This window comes from Manis pentadactyla, chromosome 5 (genome assembly GCF_030020395.1).
Source record: "Manis pentadactyla isolate mManPen7 chromosome 5, mManPen7.hap1, whole genome shotgun sequence".
NCBI classification, from domain to species: Eukaryota; Metazoa; Chordata; class Mammalia; order Pholidota; family Manidae; genus Manis; species Manis pentadactyla.
This window is the reverse complement of record NC_080023.1, coordinates 157,971,324-157,992,442: the sequence shown is the minus strand read 5'-3', so window position 1 is coordinate 157,992,442 and position 21,119 is coordinate 157,971,324. Positions and strand designations below refer to the sequence as shown.

General features: G+C 39.9%; 1 protein-coding gene across 2 annotated transcripts in view; it reads right to left on the bottom strand.

Annotated features, from left to right (window-relative positions):
* The window catches only part of RPN2 (ribophorin II), a 65,059-nt gene that overhangs the window by 33,251 nt on the left and 10,689 nt on the right, over window positions 1-21,119 (bottom strand). For both annotated transcript variants that reach the window (XM_036902334.2, XM_036902335.2), the window contains exons 3-7: window positions 9,205-9,300; window positions 8,520-8,695; window positions 3,403-3,478; window positions 2,287-2,421; window positions 10-186 (exon numbers count right to left, since the gene is read on the bottom strand). In XM_036902334.2, coding sequence (XP_036758229.2) covers window positions 10-186; window positions 2,287-2,421; window positions 3,403-3,478; window positions 8,520-8,695; window positions 9,205-9,300 — 660 coding nt within the window. The remainder of the gene's footprint in view (window positions 1-9; window positions 187-2,286; window positions 2,422-3,402; window positions 3,479-8,519; window positions 8,696-9,204; window positions 9,301-21,119) is intronic.

The window sequence follows — 21,119 nt, the reverse complement described above, 5'->3', positions numbered from 1 at the left end:
AAGTCATACTCGCAGGATGGCCTGTTCGTGAGTATCAGAAGGAAAGCCCTCGGGCACGACCACAACCGGCACATGGTAGCGATTCTGGGAGAGCGCGGCAGCGGCAGAGGCCACACTGAAGGCTTCTGAGAGGGATTCGAAGTTCTTCTTGCTGAAGATCGCATTCATGAGCTGGATGACCTGATCCTGAAAGGAGAGAGACCCAGCTTGAGATCTTCCTGCAGCAGGAAGGTGGGAGAGCCACCCGTCCCTCCCGACCTGGCTCAAGTCTGTCTGTTTCTAGTGTTCATATGGAAGGTCTGTTAGCCATTAATCCAAATTGGCAGAGGGTGGTAAAAGCAAATATTCTACATTTAAACATAAAACTTGGATTTGGTTGTTTTTTCCATCTTCTAGTACAAACTGAAATTCATGCATTTAGTTGCCAACCATTTATTGAATGTTTACTATACAAATGCAAGACAATCTCAGATAACTACTGAGATATGAAAGTATATTACAAAATACATTGTTCAATGCCTATATATGTTGGCACTGTGTGATATGTAAGGTTACATGCAGTAATTCAGATCTTGACAAAAACCTTGAAAAGACTGATGTTATCAATGTTTTTCCAAATGAGGGAACTGAGGCTAAAGGAGGGTAAGTAACATCTACAAGTTATAATAGGGGGGTGGGGGGTGGGGAAGCAAAACCAAAATCCACATGTAGGTGTTTGTCTCCAAAGTCCTTAAACAGTAAGATATGTTCTTTCCGGATTGCCCTCACCCTCCCAGCTAAACTACCTCCCCTCCCAACCCACCTTTCAGCAGCACATCAGGCCTAAGTTTGTATTTTCAAGACCAAACCTTATAGCCAAAATGTACATTAGAAAGAAACTAAAATAACTCTCCATTAAGAACTAATGGGCTGCTTAAAGGAGAAAACTGAAAGCAATTATTTTTTTAAAGTAGAACCTAAAAGGCATTATTAAAATTCTAGAGGAGGTTGTTTGCTTAAGAGGAAACATTTTCCACTTCAATCAGTTTTGTTTTTTAAAATTTACCCTCTAACAAAAGAGCTCCCTTGTTCCCCACAGTGTTATTCACAAGTCAACATGAAATAATTTTCTTTAATTATACCAATTACATTTTCCATCACTAAGCTGTTGACATGTTAAAATGGCTGACTATTCACCAGAATGGTTATGTCAGAAGGAGTGACAGCAAAATTACTCTAGCCAAATACCTGGTTAGTAGAAGCTTGGAAATAAAGAAGAAAAAGTTTAAGCTGTATATGTGGAATACCACCAATTCTTCTACTACACTGTGTATAGGAGAATCCCCAAAGGATTGTACCATAAGACCCCCATTCCTGCACAGAAATTGAGAGTATGATATCTCTAGACCTTCTACAATTTACTATGAAGGAAAAGACAACAGAAGAATGCCAATACATGAATAAATTATTAGATCACATCCCCTGGAGAAAATATGAAATTAATCCAAATTACTCAGGACAGATAATTATTTACTGTTTACTTGAAGAAACTTGGCACAGAACTCATAATGCATAAAAGAAATATAAGTTCTAACTTGGAACGCAAACTTCTCCTAAAATTAAAACAACAGCAGCTTGTATTTTAAATCCTTCAGATCAAGGGTTGGTAACCTCACAAACAAGGGGTACAAAGAGGGACCTACTCAAAGACTTCCCACACACATTCCAACTAAAGTTTCTTTCAGGTTAACAAGCTCCTCTTGAAAAAGAAAAAAGAAAAAAAAGAATTAACTCTTGGTGGATGTCTGGTAGACACACATGCTTCTCAGTGAACTATGTCAATCAGTGAAGATTTAAACCTAAGATTTAGCCATGCTAAGGATGGGGGACAGAGGAAAGAACAGGCAATTTTGAAGTACAGGGCACTTAACAACACTTAACAAGAGAAAGAGGATTTGCATGAGCCACCAACGAGGAAAGCATTCATAAGACTAGCAGTAAGGGAGTAACAAGGAGGGAGGTGAAACAAGAGCAACACACTTGGCTTCCTTACCACTACCTTGTGACATGGAGGTACCCCACATAAAGCAAGTGTAACAATTTGTTTACATGTCTATCCCACTGACAACCAGTTTCTGGAGGATAGGCATTACGTTTTTCTACTTTTCATTCTCAGTGCCAAACTCAAGATGCTGAGTAACTACACCCCAAAGCTGCATGAACTGCCTTCTCTGAAAAAAACTATGCTTAGCAGATAAAGTCAAAAACCCCTTTGGGTTTCGCGCCTGAGAATTGTTAGACCGGCACCTCCTTGATGGATGGCTCAGTCCCCACATGATCCATGAGCTTGTAAGTGGCAGCCACAAATAATGCTGTTGTTTCCAGTCCTTCTTCAAACTGGAGATACACTCCTCCCAGTTCATCCAGACGAGCAACAAGGTCCTGTCACAACAAATCACAAGCGTGTTAGAAGTTAAGTGATAACCAAAATGAGATACACAAATCACTGTCACTTCAGTGCAGACAGTGAGATTTGAGAAATCTCACTCTAAATCTGGAGACCACCTTAGTCACTTAGTACTTTCTCAAAAAAGGTGCTTAGGCAGATAGAAAAGTGTATCACACAGGCACTGGAAGAGAATCGAATCTTCTGCAGCTCCGATCAGGGTCCTTCCTGACCACTCAACTCGAGACCAAACCTGGGTGTCACGGCAGTCAAGGCACCAGCTCTCCAGGCATAAGACCAGTGGGCCACACTGTGGAGTAGCCAGAAAGCACTGTGCAAAGATGGACTCTGTGGCCAACCATGTGGATACAACCTTCAAAGCAGACCATTTCTCTTTCTTAGCCAATGCCCTAAAGGATGAAGAGACATACTCCTCCCCTGGACAACATGACGAGACAGCTAATGTGCCTGGGGGGTACCCAGTGATGACACTGTCAGGACTGCCTGTCACTGCTGGCTATACAGTCCCTGAGCAGCAGGAGGTCCTGGGCAAAGGACAGAGTAATAATAAAAACTACAGTGACCACCTGCCAAGCACCTATTATATACCAGGAACTTCAGAACCTCACTTGTTCCTACAACCACCAAATAAGGAAACTGAGGCTCAGACATTAATTTGACTGAGATTACAAAGTAGTAGGTGGCAGAAAAAGTATCTGAATTTCAGGTTTGTTAGGCTCTGTAATCTGGACTATGAGAATGCACCTACAAAAGGCTGGAAAAGTGGTTTGTTGCCTAATTGATGGTCCAATTACACTAGCCTATATAATGCTCTGATATAAAGAATGTATGTGTGCCATGGATATGAAAAGCAATGTAACTAGCTGTAACAAATCACACATGTCTACCTGCAAGATGCTTCTAAAGAGTTTCAGAGAAAGGACCTAGGAAATTCATTTAGCAAAATTAATTCACACCTCAATCTCCTCCACAATGCTCCTCAGGTCAGCCTGCTGGGATAGGTGGGATGCTGTCTGCAGAGCCTGGACTGTTCTGGAAAGTAAAGAGCAGAACCCCAATGAATGGCAAGTCTCCTTTCACCTACTTACCCCTTCCTATATATATCAGGACACCTTCACAAACATCACGCTCTTATTCTTTAGATGTGTAAAATAATCTTAGCTTTTAAGGAGCTTATTTACAATCTCACTGGGAAAGATGTGACAGTTACTTTACAAAGATCACTACACCTTGTGAGAAGGGAATCCCAGCAACAGTATGGTGGGCAGAGAGAAGAGAGGGAGCACAGGTTCACCTGTCTCTGAAAATCTGTTTTGTTCCTCATGCCATCACATACAGAACAGAGACTAAGACTTAACTAGGATTAGAGGAGATACACTATTAAGAAGAACAGGATTCAATTCAGCAAAGGTGTATTTGGCACCCCCATGCTGTATGATGTACTGTGCTAGGCAGCAACTGGCTGGCTGTTAATTTTCTACTTTTGTTACTCCAAAGAAATATTGTAGAACTACATATAAGATTGCTGTGTAGAATTTGGAACAACTGCTCTGAAACCAGACTAATGCAATATAAAAAGGAAGCATTCAGTAAACACATGTTGAATGGCTACACTTGTACTATCATCACACTGCTGGGAGACCTGAAAGTCACTCATTCTTCAGGCATCAAATAAGATGAAAGGAATACAAGATTCGGTTCTAAAACCACTTTATTCTCTTTTTCATTTCATTTACTGATTATAAAAGTACGTATTTGTTAAAAATTCAAACAGTACATTTTTAAAAATTTTTTATGAAGGTATGATTGATATACACTCTTATGAAGGTTTCACATGAAAAAACAATGTGGTTACTACATTTACCCATATTATCAAGTCCCCACCCATACCCCAATGCAGTCACTGTCCATCAGTGTAGTAAGATGCCACAGACCAACTTGTCCCTTCTCTGTGCTACACTGTTCTCCCCATGATCCCCCACACCATGTGTACAAAACATAATACCCCTCAGTCCCCTTCTCCCTCCCTCCCCACCTGCCCTCCCACACCCCTCCCCTTTGGTAACCACTAGTTCATTCTTGGAGTCTCTGAGTCTGCTGCCATTTTGTTCCTTCAGTTTTGCTTCACTGTTACACTCCACAAATGAAGGAAATCATTTGGCATTTGTCTTTCTCCACCTGGCTTATTTCACTGAGCATAACGTCCTCCAGCTCCATCCATGTTGTTGCAAATGGTAGGATTTGTTTCTTTCTTATGGCTGAATAGTATTCCATTGTATATATGTACCACATCTTCTTTATCCATTCATCTACAGATGGGCACTTAGGTTGCTTCCATATCTTGGCTATTGTAAAAAGTGCTGCGATGAACATAGGGATGCATATGTCTTTTTGAATCTGAGAAGTTGTATTCTTTGGGTATATTCCAAGAAGTGGGATTCTGGGGTCAAATGGTATTTCTATTTTTATTTTTTTGAGGAACCTCCATATTGCTTTCCACAATGGTTGAACTGACTTACATTCCCACCCACAGTGTAGGAGGGTTCCCCTTTCTCTGCATCCTCACCAACATTTGTTGTTCTTAGTCTTTTCTATGTTGGCCACCCTTACTCATGTGAGGTGATATCTCATTGTGGTTTTAATTTGCATTTCCCTGATGATTAGTGATGTGGAGCATCTTTTCATGTCTCAAATAGCACATTATAAAAGAAGAAAGTTAAAATTCCTGTAACACCTATCCTCAGAAGATAGTTTTTAGATAACTTCTCTAATTTGTTTTTAACTTAATATATTATATACATCCTCCCATGTGAATACTTATAAATAGACTTCATTCTTAGTAAAAGTAACAGTATTGCACTGCTTAGATGTGGCATAATTTACTCACTGAATCTCCAACTGATAACATGTTTCACTAGGTCATAAAATGCTATAACCCTTATTTACACACATATTTTATTTTTATTTATTGAAGTGAATTCCACGTAACAAATAAACCATTTGAAAGTGAACAGTTCAGTGGCATTCAGTATATTTCACAACGCTGGGCAACCACCACCTCTGTCTAGTTCCACATTTCCTTCGGTCCAGAATTGAACCCCATACCCACTAAGGATTTTCTTCCCGTTTCTTCCTTCCCTCAGTCCCTGGCAACCATTAATCTGCATTTTGTCTCCACAGATTCACCTATTCTGGGTATTTCATATAAACGGAATCATGTAACATGTGACCTTTTGTGTCTGGCTTCTTTCACTTAGCACAGTGTTTTCAAGGTTCACCCATTTGGATCATATATCAGTACTTCATTCTTTTTATGGCTTATTCATGCATTTTTAACTAATTATGATATATTTCTCTAAGATAAACTTTTAAAATGGAATGTGGTAGGTATGTACACATCAGATTTTTTATTAGATTCTATTCTCTTAATGCAAATAACTTCGAAAATATAAATGGTGTTTTTCTGGGTGGAATGGAGAAAGCTGAGGACCTCTGGTGGTTAAGCTGACTGCTGCTCAACCCCAGAAAGGTTCCAAATTCCCAAGAGATGACTGGGCCTTTGCATAAAACCACCATTTATCAAGTCAATGTGTTAGGGAATTTACAGCAAGAATTTGTCTGCTCTTGTTGAGATTATAACAATTTAGATTCCCTCCGTGGAAAACTAATTCCATTAAGATGACAAACTGGAAAACAGAGGAGTCACAATTCAGAGAGGGAAGCCCCAGAGTATTCAAATGACTCCTATGGGATGCTTATTGTTATAATGCACTTGAGAAAATGATACCTGAATTTCCAAACAAGATAAAAATCCTGTATCTGCCCATGATAATAAATGCTGAGCCCAGAAAAGATGCTAAGAGAGCCTAGAAAAAACTTTTCGATTACGGTATCATTTTTCTCTTCTTTGGGAGGAGTGAGCATCCTGCTGTTAACAACCTCATAAGTTTTTTAAATGAAATTAATCCACTTAGCTTTTGAAAAGTTTTGTCACTGGCTTTAATTACTTATTCCCCAGTCAGCAATTTCTTTCCCTCTGGAGTACTATATTCAAACAGATCCTAAGAAAGCAGATCCTGTCTTGCTAATAAACAGCAGATGATTCAAAAACAATTGGGCTATGAGAGACCACAATGGCATCTTTTCAGATGATTCACTCAAACCTACAAGTATTTTTTCTCCATTCTAGACAACTTTATGAACATTTGTTTCCAAAAATAAGCCACTTAAATGTAGAAGACCCATTTAGAAGAGTCCTATTTATATCAAATTTCCTTAAATAGGGCAAATTAGTAATATATAAGGCATCCTGCTGGTTTGAGCTTCCTAATAATTCTATGAGAATTACTATATCTTTCTCTGCTTTACATATGACAACACTGAGGTTTAGGCAGGTTGAAACAGCCTACTCATAGTCACAGAGGCATTAAGTAGAAGAGTCTGGCTTTGAACACAATTCTATCTGATGCCGTCCTCTTCCTACCTACAAGTGTTCTACAAGAGAACAGAAACACAAAGTATAGTGTCAGACTTTTTAAACTCTTCATGGGGCACCATAGTGCCAGACTCTATGAGCACGGCAAATAAACAAGCTTACAATCTAATACGGAAATAACTACAATACATGCAAGGAAGTGACTAGCTCCCTAAGAAAGGGACCTAAGAGGGAAGTACTCCAGAGGAGAAGGCACGCCATTCGCTGTATGTCTGTAAAAAACCAGGCACTGCACTAGGCACTTCACATGGACTTTTTTCATTTAATCCTGACATTTGTTCCATGTTGTAAGGATTAATGGTCTCATTATACAGATGAGGCTCAGAAGGTTAGTAACCTCCCCAAAATCACACAGCTAGGAAGGAACTGAGTTGGTATTCAAACCCAAGTCTAACTGACTCCAAAAGGGATGTGCTTTCTTTATATTTTTTCTTGTTCTGGGTTTTGAATAGGGAGGTTTTCCTTCTTGCTCAGAGGGAAATGGAAAGACTTTTCCTTAGGAGGTTGTATCAAGTGAAGCACTGACAGTGACATCATGACATGGGATGATGGAGATTGGGGAGGCACTCCACAAAGGATTATGAGAAGAGATCAAAATCATATAACCTAACACCAAAGGACACAAGGGCCAAGCACTGGGCAAAGGGTGTACAAAGATGTCAGCCTTGAGAAAAGTATCAGCCCCAAAGTCCCTGATTACTGAGCACGAGAATATGAGTAGGATGTGAGAATGACAGAGAGAATGCCAACTGTGAACAAAGCTTCAAATTAAAAAATATTTTGGTTCTTAGCAAAAAACCCTGGAAACAACTTTACTATTCTGCAATAGGGAACTGTTGTCACCAGCCTCTGCTAAACAATCAACAGGAGGTCCACGTGCCCCACTCACTTTCAGGGGTTGCAACAAAGAAACAAAAAATACATATACCATTTCAAGTGAGGAGTTTTAGTGCTAAAGAAAAAAAACTACATATACTATCACTCCTAAGTTCTGTAAACATCCTTAATTCAGTTACAATATTTAAATTTATAATAAACAGGAGAGTTGCTCAGAGTGTCTTTCCTGTAAGATGCTTCTCCTTCACCTTAGCCTTGGGCAGAGAAGCAGGTCTGAGCCTAGAACCGTCTCCCTCTGAGCACGCACTTCCCCACCAGGTGCTCTCTCTTACTTCACTGGCCCCAGTAGGCCCTCCTTCAGTGCAGTCTCCACCACCAGCATGTCACTGTGTCCTGGCTGAGCCTCAACAAGAGATGCACGGGGCTCCCCAGCCTCACTAATCTCCTAGACCCTTGCTTCGGTCTCTGGTCTCTAACCTCAAAAGGCAATTCTGTTGCTATGTGGCAGTGTGTTTCTGCTCTCACTCAGTGTTTCCTTCTGTCTGAGCAACGTGAGGAAAACCATAACTAAGTGAGCTCCACGAGAACAGAGACCTGACGTGCCTTATGTCTCCAGGGCCTAGCAAAGCACTTGGCACATAGCAGAGGCCAAAAAAATATTTGCTGGACCAATGGCTGAACCCTGTCAGGACAGCACCTGACACAAATGAAGCCTGAGAAGTGCTCGGGGTAATGACTTACGCTAGCACAGTCTCTTCCTTGCCGAGGCGGGCAGTAAGGGCGCCAAGTGCTTCTTGGGAAGACAAGGGAAGGCCAAAGCCACTTAGGGCTGCAACTGCATGGTAGATCTGGGAAACAGATGAGTCTTCACTGACAGCTGCCAGCAGCAGATCTTTGGTCTCATTTGAAACAGAGATCTAAGAAAGGATTGGCAAACACAGTTTTAGAGCAGGTGCCGGCCATTACAGCAAACATGCCAAAGATAGCATGCCGAGCAACTGCCAAAATCACACTTCGGCCTAGCTCACAATCATCCCCCAACTCCTCTGACACCATAATTCCACGTTGGCAAAACCTCAGCACAACACTTTTGAAAAGATTCTGGCAAGTCACTCATCTACTTACATGGTTCTCTTACGTTCAATAAAATGGACTGCCAGAAATACAGTTTGGGGGAATTCTTCCTTTACTTTGAAACTTTTAAAATGTTAAAGGGAGATGGAAAGAAAAATCAAGGCTTCCCAGAAGAGAGGCAACTATAGGAAACTCTATTTCCTTAAGAAAAAAAAAATTCACAAGAATGGAATTCCCATCCACACTAATGGATTCTTATTATTAAAAATAATAACAATCTGACATGACCCTCCCTTCTTAAAAATACATTTTACAACTTAAAGTAATAACAAATGTAGGAAGCTGGACTCACCTCACACCCAGAGAGGGCCTGGCTGGACTGGGCAGCATAGAAAAGGGAATCCACATTGCTGGGATCAAGGTTTGATTTAATGAAGGTGCATGCTTTCTAAACAGGAGGAAAAAGTCAATGATAAATGGTGGTATTCACCATGACTGGGAAAAGCTTATGTGTTTTTTGGATGACAAATAAAATTCAAAAAACCTATGAAGGTTTAAACTACGAGCTATACAGGATTTCATTTTTTAAGCAGTTATTTTCCACAGGACACTACATTACCAAAAATTGCTGACTTCACAGAAAGAGCAACAAACCTGAAGGCACTCTATGCTAGTCCTTCTGAACCCTAGAAAGAAAGAAACCACCTCCACTGTCACCTGCCCTGGCCATACCTGGGCATTTCTGATGCTCTTCCTTTGAATGATCCTAAGGACCCTGTGGTAGTTATTATCATCCCCATAATATGGGGATGGTAAGTAACCTGAGGAAGGTAAAAAGCTAAAAAATGGCAGAGTGTCTCCTCTGACTCCAACCAGACTAGGTCTCCGCTTAGATGTCTCCAAAGCGAAATCAGGTTCAACACACTTAAAATAAGCTTGCAAACTTCTATTTATTCACCTGGACTTTCTGGCTCATGTACAAGTGTTACAATGCACCCAACTACCTAATGCAGGAACCCAGGAACCATTCTCAACTTTTCCCTTACCCTCCAAGCTTTGCATCAAGCCCCTCTCCTTTGCATCTCTCAAATGCAATCCCCGCCCTCTGGCTTCTGTCATGCTTCATTTCAGGCCCTTGCCATCTCTCACCCAGACTGTCACAATCATCTCCTAACTGGTCTCAAGCCACACAATCCATTCTGCAAACTACTTCAAGAGTGATTTTTACAAACACAAATGTAAACATGTTACTTTGCTGTGGAACCCCTTGGGTGGTTCATTATCATCCTCAGAGCAAGATCCAGAGCTTCTGATACAGCACAAAATGCTCTCTGTGCCAGCCTCATCCCCATACCCCTACCTCCAACTCCAGAATCTTACCCTCCAGCCCATTGCAGCACCCCAGATACCATGCTCTCGCCATCTGTTTTTGACCCTATTACTCACTGCTGGGAGTACCTCTCCCTTGTGCTTTTTAGCTGCCAAACCAGGTCCTATTTTTACCTCTGCTCTGATGCTATCTCTTCCAGAAAGCCTTCATTGACAATTCATCTCAAGACAGGCCAAGTGCCCTCCCTCCTACACACTCTCCCAAAGCCCTTACCACACTGTACTAACTTCCTCCCCAACAGACTTCGAAGAACCCCCATCACAGTGCCTGGCACAAAGTAGACACATAATAAAAACCATTCTACTTTTACTGTATCAAACCCCAAGAAATATTATTTAATAGTTACAACACTAAATATTTTGGTTGAGATAACATAAAATTCAGCTATTCAAAATTAAATGGTAATAAAAAGTTAAAAATGGGTGCTTCCCATAATGAATCTGTGGCATCTTGCTGCACTGATGGACAGTGACTGCATTGGGGTGTGTGTGGGTGGGGACTTGATAATATGGGTAAATGTAGTAAACATATTGTTTTTTCATTGAAACCATCATAAGAGTGTATATCAACCATACCTTAATAAAAAACTAAAAAAAAAATTGGATGCTTCTGAGGGGTAGGCCAGATATTAGGAGAAGGTGGGCCATGTGATGGATTGCTGCTTTTCACTCATGGCTGTTGTACATTATCTGATATTTTACTGTGTCCATATGCTACTTTAACCAAGAAAACTTAAAAATTTTAAATAAGAGTCTCAAAACAAATGAGTTTCAACCAGAAGTCTGAATGCAACTAAAGAGAGAAGGGAAAGAAACAAAGAATTTCACAGTGCACAAATTAGGGATGTGAGGAAAACAATTCCAAGAAATCCTTGCAGAACATGGGTTAGCTTAACATGAGTGCTCTGCCGCCACCTGGTGCGTTAGCAGTAGAATGACAGTATCCAAGACCGCAAACAATTATGGTCATTGCTACCAATTTTTGAGCACTTAAAATGCGTCCAACACTATTCTAGGTGCTTTACGTGCATTTCTCATTTGATAAAAGGATCTATGCATTAGGTCTTCTTATTATCTTAAGTTTACAGACATGAAAACAGAGGCATTAGAGAGGTGAAGCAACTTGTCCAAGGTCACTAAGCTCTTAATGGAGAAGCTAGAATTGTAACCCAGGCAGCCTGGCTCTAGAGTCTGAGCCATAGGACCTCTATCTCTCAAAGAAACACTAAAAATTGTCTGCTCTGCAGTAAAACCAGCATCATGCCTACTCTAGTTCTTTGCAAGGACAAATGAAGGCAAACAGTACCAGCAGTCTGTGACTTCAAAGCTCAATGTGTTGACAGCTTTTTTTTAAATTAAGGTATCATTGATGTACAATCTTATGAAAGTTTCATATGTGCAACACTGTGGTTTCAACATTCACCCATATTATCAAGCCCCCTGCACACACCCCATTGCAGTCACTGTCCATCAGTGTAGTAAGATGCTATAGTCATTACTTGTCTTCTCCGTGCTATACTGCCTTCCCCATGACCTACCTATATTGTGAGCACGAATAATGCCCCTTTGATAGCAACTTACACTAGTTGAGGTGAGAATTTAGTAATGTATATAACTGTCACATCACTATGTTGTATACTTGAAACTAATATAATATTGTGTATCAACTATACTTCAATAATGCCCCTTAATCCCCTTCTCCCTCCCTCCCCACCCATCCTCCCCAACCCCTTCCCTTTGGTAACCGCTAGTCCCTTCTTGGAGTCTGTGAGTCTGCTGCTGTTTCATGCCTTCAGTTTTTCTTTGTTGTTATACTTCACAGATGAGTGAAATCATTTGGTATTTGTCTTTCTCCACCTGGCTTATTTCACTGAGCATAATACCCTCCAGCTCCATCCATGTTGTTGCAAATGGTAGGATTTATTTTCTCCCTATGGCTGAATAGTATTCCATTGTGTATATGTACCACATCTTCTTTATCCATTCATCTACTGATGGGCACTTAGGTTGCTTCCATATATTGGCTATTGTAAATAGTGCTGCGATAAACATAGGGGTGCATCTGTATTTTTGAATCTGAGAAGTTGTTTTCTTTGGGTAAATTCCTAGGAGTGGAACTCCCGGGTCAAATGGTATTTCTATTTTTCGTTTTTTGAGGAACCTCCATATTGCTTTCCACAATGGTTAAACTAATTTACATTCCACCAACAGTGTAGGAGGGTTCCCCTTTCTCCACAACCTCGTCAGACAGCTTGGTCATTAACGGCAGCAGTAGTGAGGGGAACATGACCAAACACACTCAGTAAGCCCACCAGTCCTGAAGCTTCAGCTAGTCAAGCTGCCCTCGTTCCAGACTCATCTTCCCAAATGAAGACTGCAGATCACCCCCTACATGCCCATTCCCTATCTGCTCCCCTCCAACTTTCTGTGCCATGTTAGTTCTCCATTATCTACACATCTTCCTGAGTGAAGATCAGTGCTTTTCTTGATATATTCTTCCCTAAAACTCCCTGAGCCAAATTAGGAACAAAGACGACAGTAAACCTCTCTCGTTTGCCCTTTCCTCTCCCTTACTTCCTTCATTAACAGCTCCCAGCTACTCATCTCCTCTCAGACTATGCTTTGCAAACTCAACAGATTTTGTTCCTTGTCGAGGCATACCCTGCAAGAGCCCCTACATCAAGTCCTTTGTAATAGGTCCCACTTTTTTCATACGCACTTCTTACCGTACCTCCCCACACCCCCTGCTCCAGCTGCCCTGGACACCCGACTCACTGCCCCCTAAACAAAACATGCACTTCTGAGCCTTCAGGCTCAGTACAGGCTGTTCTCTCCCTCTGAAGCCCATACATGTCATCAACCGGTAACTCAACTGGTAACTCCTCACATATTAACAAAACTCAAGGATTAAGTGAATATAAAACTTTCCTCGATCCTTCTCTCCCTTCCAGCTGCTACTTTCTCACTTCCCACCAGGGACCTCCGAACTGTAAAAGCTAGATGTTTTCCAGGGCTCACTCCCTTAACATTGGACAGAACTGATCACTTCCGCATTCTCAAACATTTGCTTCCCTTCACTCCAGGATTCCCCTGCACTCTCCTGGCTCTCTTCCTACTGCTCAGCTGCTCCTCAGTTTCATCCTCTCCTGCCTGACATTCAACACTGGAGTTTTTCAACACCTAGGCTCACTTCTCCTCCATCCTCTCTCTCTAGGCAATCTCATTCATGCCCTGGCTTCAACCAGAACCCCTATGCAGATATCCCCAGCCCAGACTTCTCTCAGTGGCCACTCACATCACTCAGAGGCATTTCAAGCTCAACATGTTTAAGACCAAACTCATGATCTTCCCCCACACAAACCTATGCCTCTTCCTGGGTTCCTATCTTATAGAACAGGCCCAACCACCCACCCATGCAGCATAAGTCTGAAGTCCAGATGCTGCCTTTTGCATCCTTTCACATTCAATCTTGCCCCACAGTCCTCTGCCAATGTCTGTCCTCCACAAAGCAGGAGAGAAACCTTTTCAAAATGAAAACTGGATCCTGATACTTGCTGCTTAAAATCAACTGCTCATTAGAAAAAAAGCAAAATCTTTCCTGTGGCTACCAAGGCACTGAAGCTTAGCCCTGGCACTCTTCTCTAGCTTTACTCCTCTCTCTCATTTTGTGTTTGAGACTCCTTTTGATTTCTCAAACGTAACCTGCTCCCTACCTGCACAGATCCTTTGCACATGCTATTGCCTCTGCCTGAAATCCCTTCCCTCCCCTATTTTCTGATTAACTACTACTTTCCCTTTAGAATTCAGATGAATTATCTCTTCATTCATTTAATAAACAGCTACCAAGCACCTACCACGTGCCAGGTGTCATTCTAGGTACCAAAGATAGACACAACAAATAAAATGAACAAAGTTCCCTCAAGGAGCTGCAATTTAGGGGGATGTAAGTTTTAAGGGGATATATAAATTTAAGTGCAGAGATTTCCCTGGGAAAGCCTTCCATGATCAGGTCAAATTCCCTATTTCATACCTATAGAAGTCCCCCGTAACACCATATATCTCACCTTCATAAAACTTACCATTGTTACAAATATTCATATACATATGATTACATGACTAATGTCTATCTCACTATTACAGTATACACTCCAAGAGGGCAGAGGTTCTCTTTACTGTTCAACACTGAATCCCTAGTGCCCAGCACTATGCCTAGTATATAGGAGAAACTCACTAAATATCTGTTGAATGACTACACGAATTGTGCAGCAACCAGCACAGATGGTGACTCCCCTATACAAGGTACAGGCTTATAGTTTTCTCAGCAGACAGGAAGAGTGAGCCACTCACTCTGCTGGACTCCCATTGTACTTTGCATACACTGCATGTGTCTCTTTGTACTTAGCACCTATTTTACGTGTCTCTCACTAGATAATGAGCTGTTGTCTTCTCTGCCTTTAGCATAATGCCTGACACATAGGAGATGCTCTATAAATGATAATTGCCAGAAGGAATGTCTGACTGCAATTCTGTGGGTGCCTGGCCCTCCATAAGCACTCAGGACTTGTTGATGGACACAAATATACTTACTTTTATGTGCACTCATCATGTGCTATTATTATCTCAGTTAATTATCACAACAACCCTAAACGTAAGTATTATTATTCCCTTTTACAGACAGGGAAAGCGCTTGACTGATTGACAATCTGTGAACACTGTCTAATGTTTCCTAATTACAGTCATTCTAGAATACCAAACACAATTTTTGCCATAGTATGTATCCCATTTACTTAATATTTTCATTTAAGTGAAATAACAACCCCCATTGTTCTTAAGTCTTGTAAAAAGCTATGCAATGATATACACAAAATCACCATTCTTATGTGCTTGTTTTTAAAATACACTATATGGTACCTGACTATCAAAATGAAGATGTTCACTCTTTGTAACACCTAAAATCAACTCTCATTCCACACTGCTGATCCCAGAGCTGCTTCTATTCTCATTCCTATTAAACCCCATTCCTCTCAGTGTTGCAGCTAGAATCTCTTTTGACAAAATAACCAAAATCACCTTAAAGATCTCTCCGAGAAAGCAACAACTCAGTGCATCTAGCAGGGCTGAGCGAGTTCTCAGCTGAAAGCAACAGCAGTGGAGGACACATACCCCTACATGGAAGTGGCAGTGACAGAGACCTTTCTCTCAATGGATTTATTTAGTGTGCACATCTAGTAAGGAAATTCAACAGCTCTGAAACTTCCATAAACTCCCTTCCTCCCTTCCATTACTTACAATGCACACATCACACAATCACCCCAGCACATTTCATAATCAGTAGAATGAAGTATGTAATTAACCCATTTATTTTCTGATTAACAGGCACATTTAGAAAGTTTCCATTTCTATTAAGCTAAAGTTTACAATTCATTCATTCAACAAGTATTTGTTAACACCCTCTTTTCATTAGGCACTAAGCAATGGGGATTGCAATTTGAGAAAAAATGTGAAAATACATTAACCACTACTACTACGATAGTACTATTAAGTACTAATACTTATTATATATTTAATTACATGCCACACCATGCTAAGTACCCTACATATATCACCTGTGAGCTGAGTACTACTATTACTGTAATCTTACAAATGAAAAAACAAAGATCCTGAAAGGTTCAATAAACTACACTTCACTGTGCGGTTGTGAAGTCAAAATCTTGAAGCTATGCAGTCTGACTTTAGAGTCTGTTTTACAAACATAAAGCCACAGATGCTCTAATCATGCAATTAGTCCAAATCACACTGCACTGCAGCTGTCTGGATAGTTTTAGTCTCTATCTTCAGCCCTGACCAAAGTCCTTTCAAACTCGTATGACATCAGCCAAGAACACTTTCAGTAGTATGTGTTCAGCCTAAATCTGTGTGGAACTCCAAATCATAAGACAGACAGATGTGTTGCTCAGGTTAAAGTCAGAATGTCTCCCACCTTCATGATCACCTTCTAGACTGAATCGCATGGTTCCACAGAAGTTTGAACATGACCAGGAGAACCTTATCATCCTGCAAATCCACCAAAGTTTAACATTAACCTAATATTCCAATTTTATCTCCTACATCTTACAATATAATGATCAAGACCTCCACTAGTCACAACTGCTCTGCTCCATGTCTCCCAATTTGTTCTCTCTCTTCCTCTCACCCTCTATAGACACCACAGGTGTCTGTACAGTACAGTAACTATGCCAGACATTGTCTGAACTCACCTGAAAAATTCTAAATTAGAAGCAAAATTTTTTCAGGATTATTACCATTCAAAGGGCCTTTAGTGGGCAGTTACTTACTGGGCATAATTCACTTTACCTTCATAACGATCCAGCAAAGATGGCATCATATCTCCCATTTTACAAAGTGGAGCCAGAATTTAAAACCTGGGCTAACTGACACTGATACCCATGCTCTTTCTTTTGAACAAAACTGGTATTACTAGGAAGTACATTTATCTAGAGGGTTTACAATAGCATGATCACGAGGAAAAGTCTGTTTCCTTAATACAGTCACCCATAGGAAGGAAACAATAGGCAGAAAAAGATAGCTGTAGGAAGAAATCTGAACAAGCATCGGTCTCTAGTGAGGATTAGCAAGCTTTCTGTAAAGGGCCAGAGAGCAAATATTTTAGACTTTTCAGGCAAGTCGCTTTAGTACTTTCTCAACTCTACTGTTTTAAGTGTAAAAGCAGTTGCTGACAATAGTAAATGAATGGGCGTGGCTGTGTTCCAATAAAACTTTATTTATAAATAACAGGCATCAATCCTTCAAACAGGATTTGACCCTGGGATCCATAGTCAGTCAACCCTCTGCCACATGGTATTCAGATGATAGTTGGCAGACATTGGCAGATTTAGTTTCTTGGGCTTCCATTTTCTCTTCCACTTCAGGATAATACTTCTGACCAATAGCATTAAGACAATTAACTCAAGATAACACATCCAGTGCTCCTGGCATAGACAAGGCATTCAATAAGTAATATCAATCACTGATTCTAGTCTGGGATAGGAAATTAGAAAGGTAAGCCTAGAAAGATAGTCCCAAAGACTACTGACAGCAATTACTGATTCTAGTCTGGGACAGGAAATTAAAAAGATAAGCCTAGAAAAATAAGTCTCAAAGACTATTATTGGGTCAGAATGTAGCAACCACAATGTTGCTCATGTGAAACCTTCATGAGATTGTGTATCAATGATAACTTAATAAAAAATAAAAAATTAAAAAAAGAATTTAGTTCATTTTTTTCTAGGCACAATAATGGTGTTGTGATTGCATTTTTAAAAAAGAATAATTAACTTTTGGAGAAATATACTGAAATATTTATAGATAAAATGACATGATGTCTCTTATTTGCTTCAAAATAATATAGGAGGGGGAGTACATGGGTGGGGGTATAGATGAAAGAAAATGGGCCATGAGATGTGAAGGATTAAAGCTGGGTGATGGATGCAGGGGAATTCACTGTATAAGTTCGTCTCATTCCGTATATGCTTGAAATCTTCTACAGTAAAAAGATTTTTATGCCAAAAAAAAAAAAGGCTATTGTGTCACATAAAAAACAAAACACACACACACAGAAATTTTGACCCATTGGCAAAAATGGGACCTTTGGAGCACCAAAAAGAATAACAACTGCAATTGATTTCAAGACATCAGCTGGGACCAGTTCTGGCCACAACAGAATTAAAGGTATATTCCTGCCATTAATAACTATAAAACTGAACACGAAGTTGAGCTACTAGAAAACAGACAGTACAAGGCTACAACCCTTAAAAGAAAGTAAGAAGTATGATGATGATAGCACAAATAATGGGAGTTTAAACAGAAATACACTGTTATAAGGTCCTTTCATTACTTATGATATGGTGAAATAACATTCAAAGTACAGTTGACCCTTGAACAACACTGGTTTGAACTGCGCAGGTCCACTTATATGCAGATTTCTTAATAAACATATTGGGAAATTTTTTGGATATTCATGACAATTTGAAAAAACATTTTCTTTAGCTTGCTGTATTGCAAAAATACAGAATATAGTACATATAAAGTATGTGTTAACCAACTATTTATGTTATCAATAAGGCTTTCTGGTCAACAGTAGGCTATTCATAGTCAAGTTTTTGGGGAATGAAAAGTTTTACATGAATTTTCAACTGCACTGGGGGCAGCACCCCTAACCCCCACATTATTCAAGGGTCAGCTGTATACTGTGATAACTTAAAATGCGTATTACAATCTCTAGAGAAACCACTAAAAGAAATAAATAGAGCTAAAAAGCCAACAGAAGACATAAAACAGAATAAAAAGATACTCAATCTAAGATAGGAAAGGGAGGAAAAACAGGTAACAGTAAATAGAAAATAGAAAATAGCAAACAAATAAGAAGATTGTAGACTTAAACCCAAGAGTATAGCTACATTAAATATAAATGGACTAAACTCCCCAATTAAAAGACAGAGACTGTCATACTGGAATTAAAAAACAAGTCCCTACTTATATACTGTTTACAAGAAATAGGTTAGTCTGACAACTCCTCAATTCACTGATCCAACTTTTCCTAACTAAAAGTGAAAAAATCAGAGATTATGTATCCATTGATATGAAGTACCACCTAGGAAATATTGGTGCCAAAAAAACTGGCCCTGAATATAAGTACACCTCAAGAGCTACCTGTTTACAGGAAAATAAGACATATGGAAATAGGTTAAAAAACAGCATGAAGATGCTATTGATCAAAGGAAGAATGTGAAAAGTGATCTGGTTTATTCCACAAATAAAAGGTATTTGGGGAGAGGGGACTGTTACAGATGAAAAGGGTCTTGACAGATGTTAACACATGCAATGTGTGGACCTTATTTAGATCCTGATTCAAACCAATTAGCCAACTAACAAACAAAATATTTTTGAGATAACTGAGCAAAGACTCAGAACTAAATGACATTAAAGAATTACAGTTAATCTTATAGATGAAATAAAAAGATTGTCAGTATGAAAATAAAAGTCCCCTTTAGAGATACAAGTAAAATGATATATCTGGTATTTGCTTTAAAACATTCCAGCAAAAATAAAATAAATAAGGGACAGTAAATCTAATAAAAACAGCAAAATGTGAATAACCTCTCAAGATGGCAAAAGGAGGCTCATTCTATGTTCTCTCCACTTCTGTGAATTTTTGAAAACTTCTATAATGGAAGGCTGAAACAAAAGAATTGCTGTTCTTTGAACTTCCACTATACCATAAACTCTCTGAAGGCAATGATCATGACTTTTGCTACCATATGGCCAGGGCCTAGTGCAGGCACTCAATGAATAAACAACTGCACAATGAAAAGTGCACACTAACATGGGCTAAACTGCAATCTACCACTCTCCTCAGAAAAGGAACTGCACATCAGCCTTGAAGGAAGCAAGGCACAGAGGCTCTGAGACCAGAGCCAGGGATGACCACAGGCCAGCCCTGAGACAAAGGGACACAGGAGTTACCGTTCACTAAAATAAACTGTCCTTCTCTGAAAAAAGGATTATACTTCCCTGATCTGTGAACCCAGATATGACCATGTGATTTCCTTTAGAGAACAGGTTGAAGAAACTAAAAGGAAATGACATGTACCCTTTTGAGCAGTTGTTTGAGCCAAGTTTTAAGTTTTCATTTGCCCTATGCACATGCCCCAGGTAGAGAAGGATCCATCAGGCTAAATCCTGGACTGCAGACACATGGAACAAAACCCAGGTGACTCATGACAGCCATATATAGTATGAGCAAAACATAAACTTCTGTTGTAAGATATGGGGTCTAAATCTAATACAAGAAATACAAGAATGGGTAGGCAGAATTCTAAAGATGTCATCTTTAGAGTTTCATACACTTATTCATTTAAATACTTACCTAAGAACTGCTATAAAGGGATTCTACATATGTAACTAAAGCCCCAAGTCAGTTGACCTTCAAATTCAGGTGGACCTAACCCAAACAGGTAAACCCTTCAATAGCAAAGTTTTCTCCAACTGGAAGGAGAAGACATCAGAGATTTGAAGAGTAAGAAGCACTCAACATGCCACTACTGATTAAAACTAGGAAGGGGTAATGTGAGAAGACATGCAGCTTGCTTTGAGAAGAGAACAGCCCTTGGCTGACAGCCAGCAAGCAAATGGGGATTTCAGACCTACAGCCACAAAGAACGGGATTCTGCTAACAATCTGAAGGAGCTTGAAGTAGATTCTTCCTGGAGAAAATGGCCAACATTCATTTTGACCTCAAACACTAAGCACAAGCCTGCCTGGACTTCTGACCCACAAAACTATCAGTTAATAAATGAGTGCTATTTTAAACAGCTAAGTTTACGGTAACTTGTTAATGCAGCCAGAGAAATCTAATAAACAAGATCTATATGAAAAACCTGGCCCTAACTTCTTCCCTTAGCTGTCCATACTACTGTAAGGAATAAAATGCAAATTCACTTAAGACTGTTCTTAAATCCAGGAAAGGTTTAGTGATGCGTTTTCCTCATCTAAGATTTAAAAAAGTGTATCAAAACTGCCTGATGCAGTCAGTGACTGTCACTGCTTAATAAATATGAATGTCCCCCAACTTGAGTTCCTTTATTATGTGTCCTGGAGACACACACATAGCGCACTTAGCAAGTACATGGGGTATAACACAGTCTCACTCAGAGCTAGAGTAAAAGTTTCTAGTGGTAAAATTTAAAGTAAAAAGTCTCTATGATTTACTCTTTCCATTCTGGCATGGTCCTAAACATACATTAAGCATTTAAAAAAAAATCTGACAGATTGAAATACGTATTAGATTAGCCTTGGTCATCCTCAAATGAGTAAGTTAGT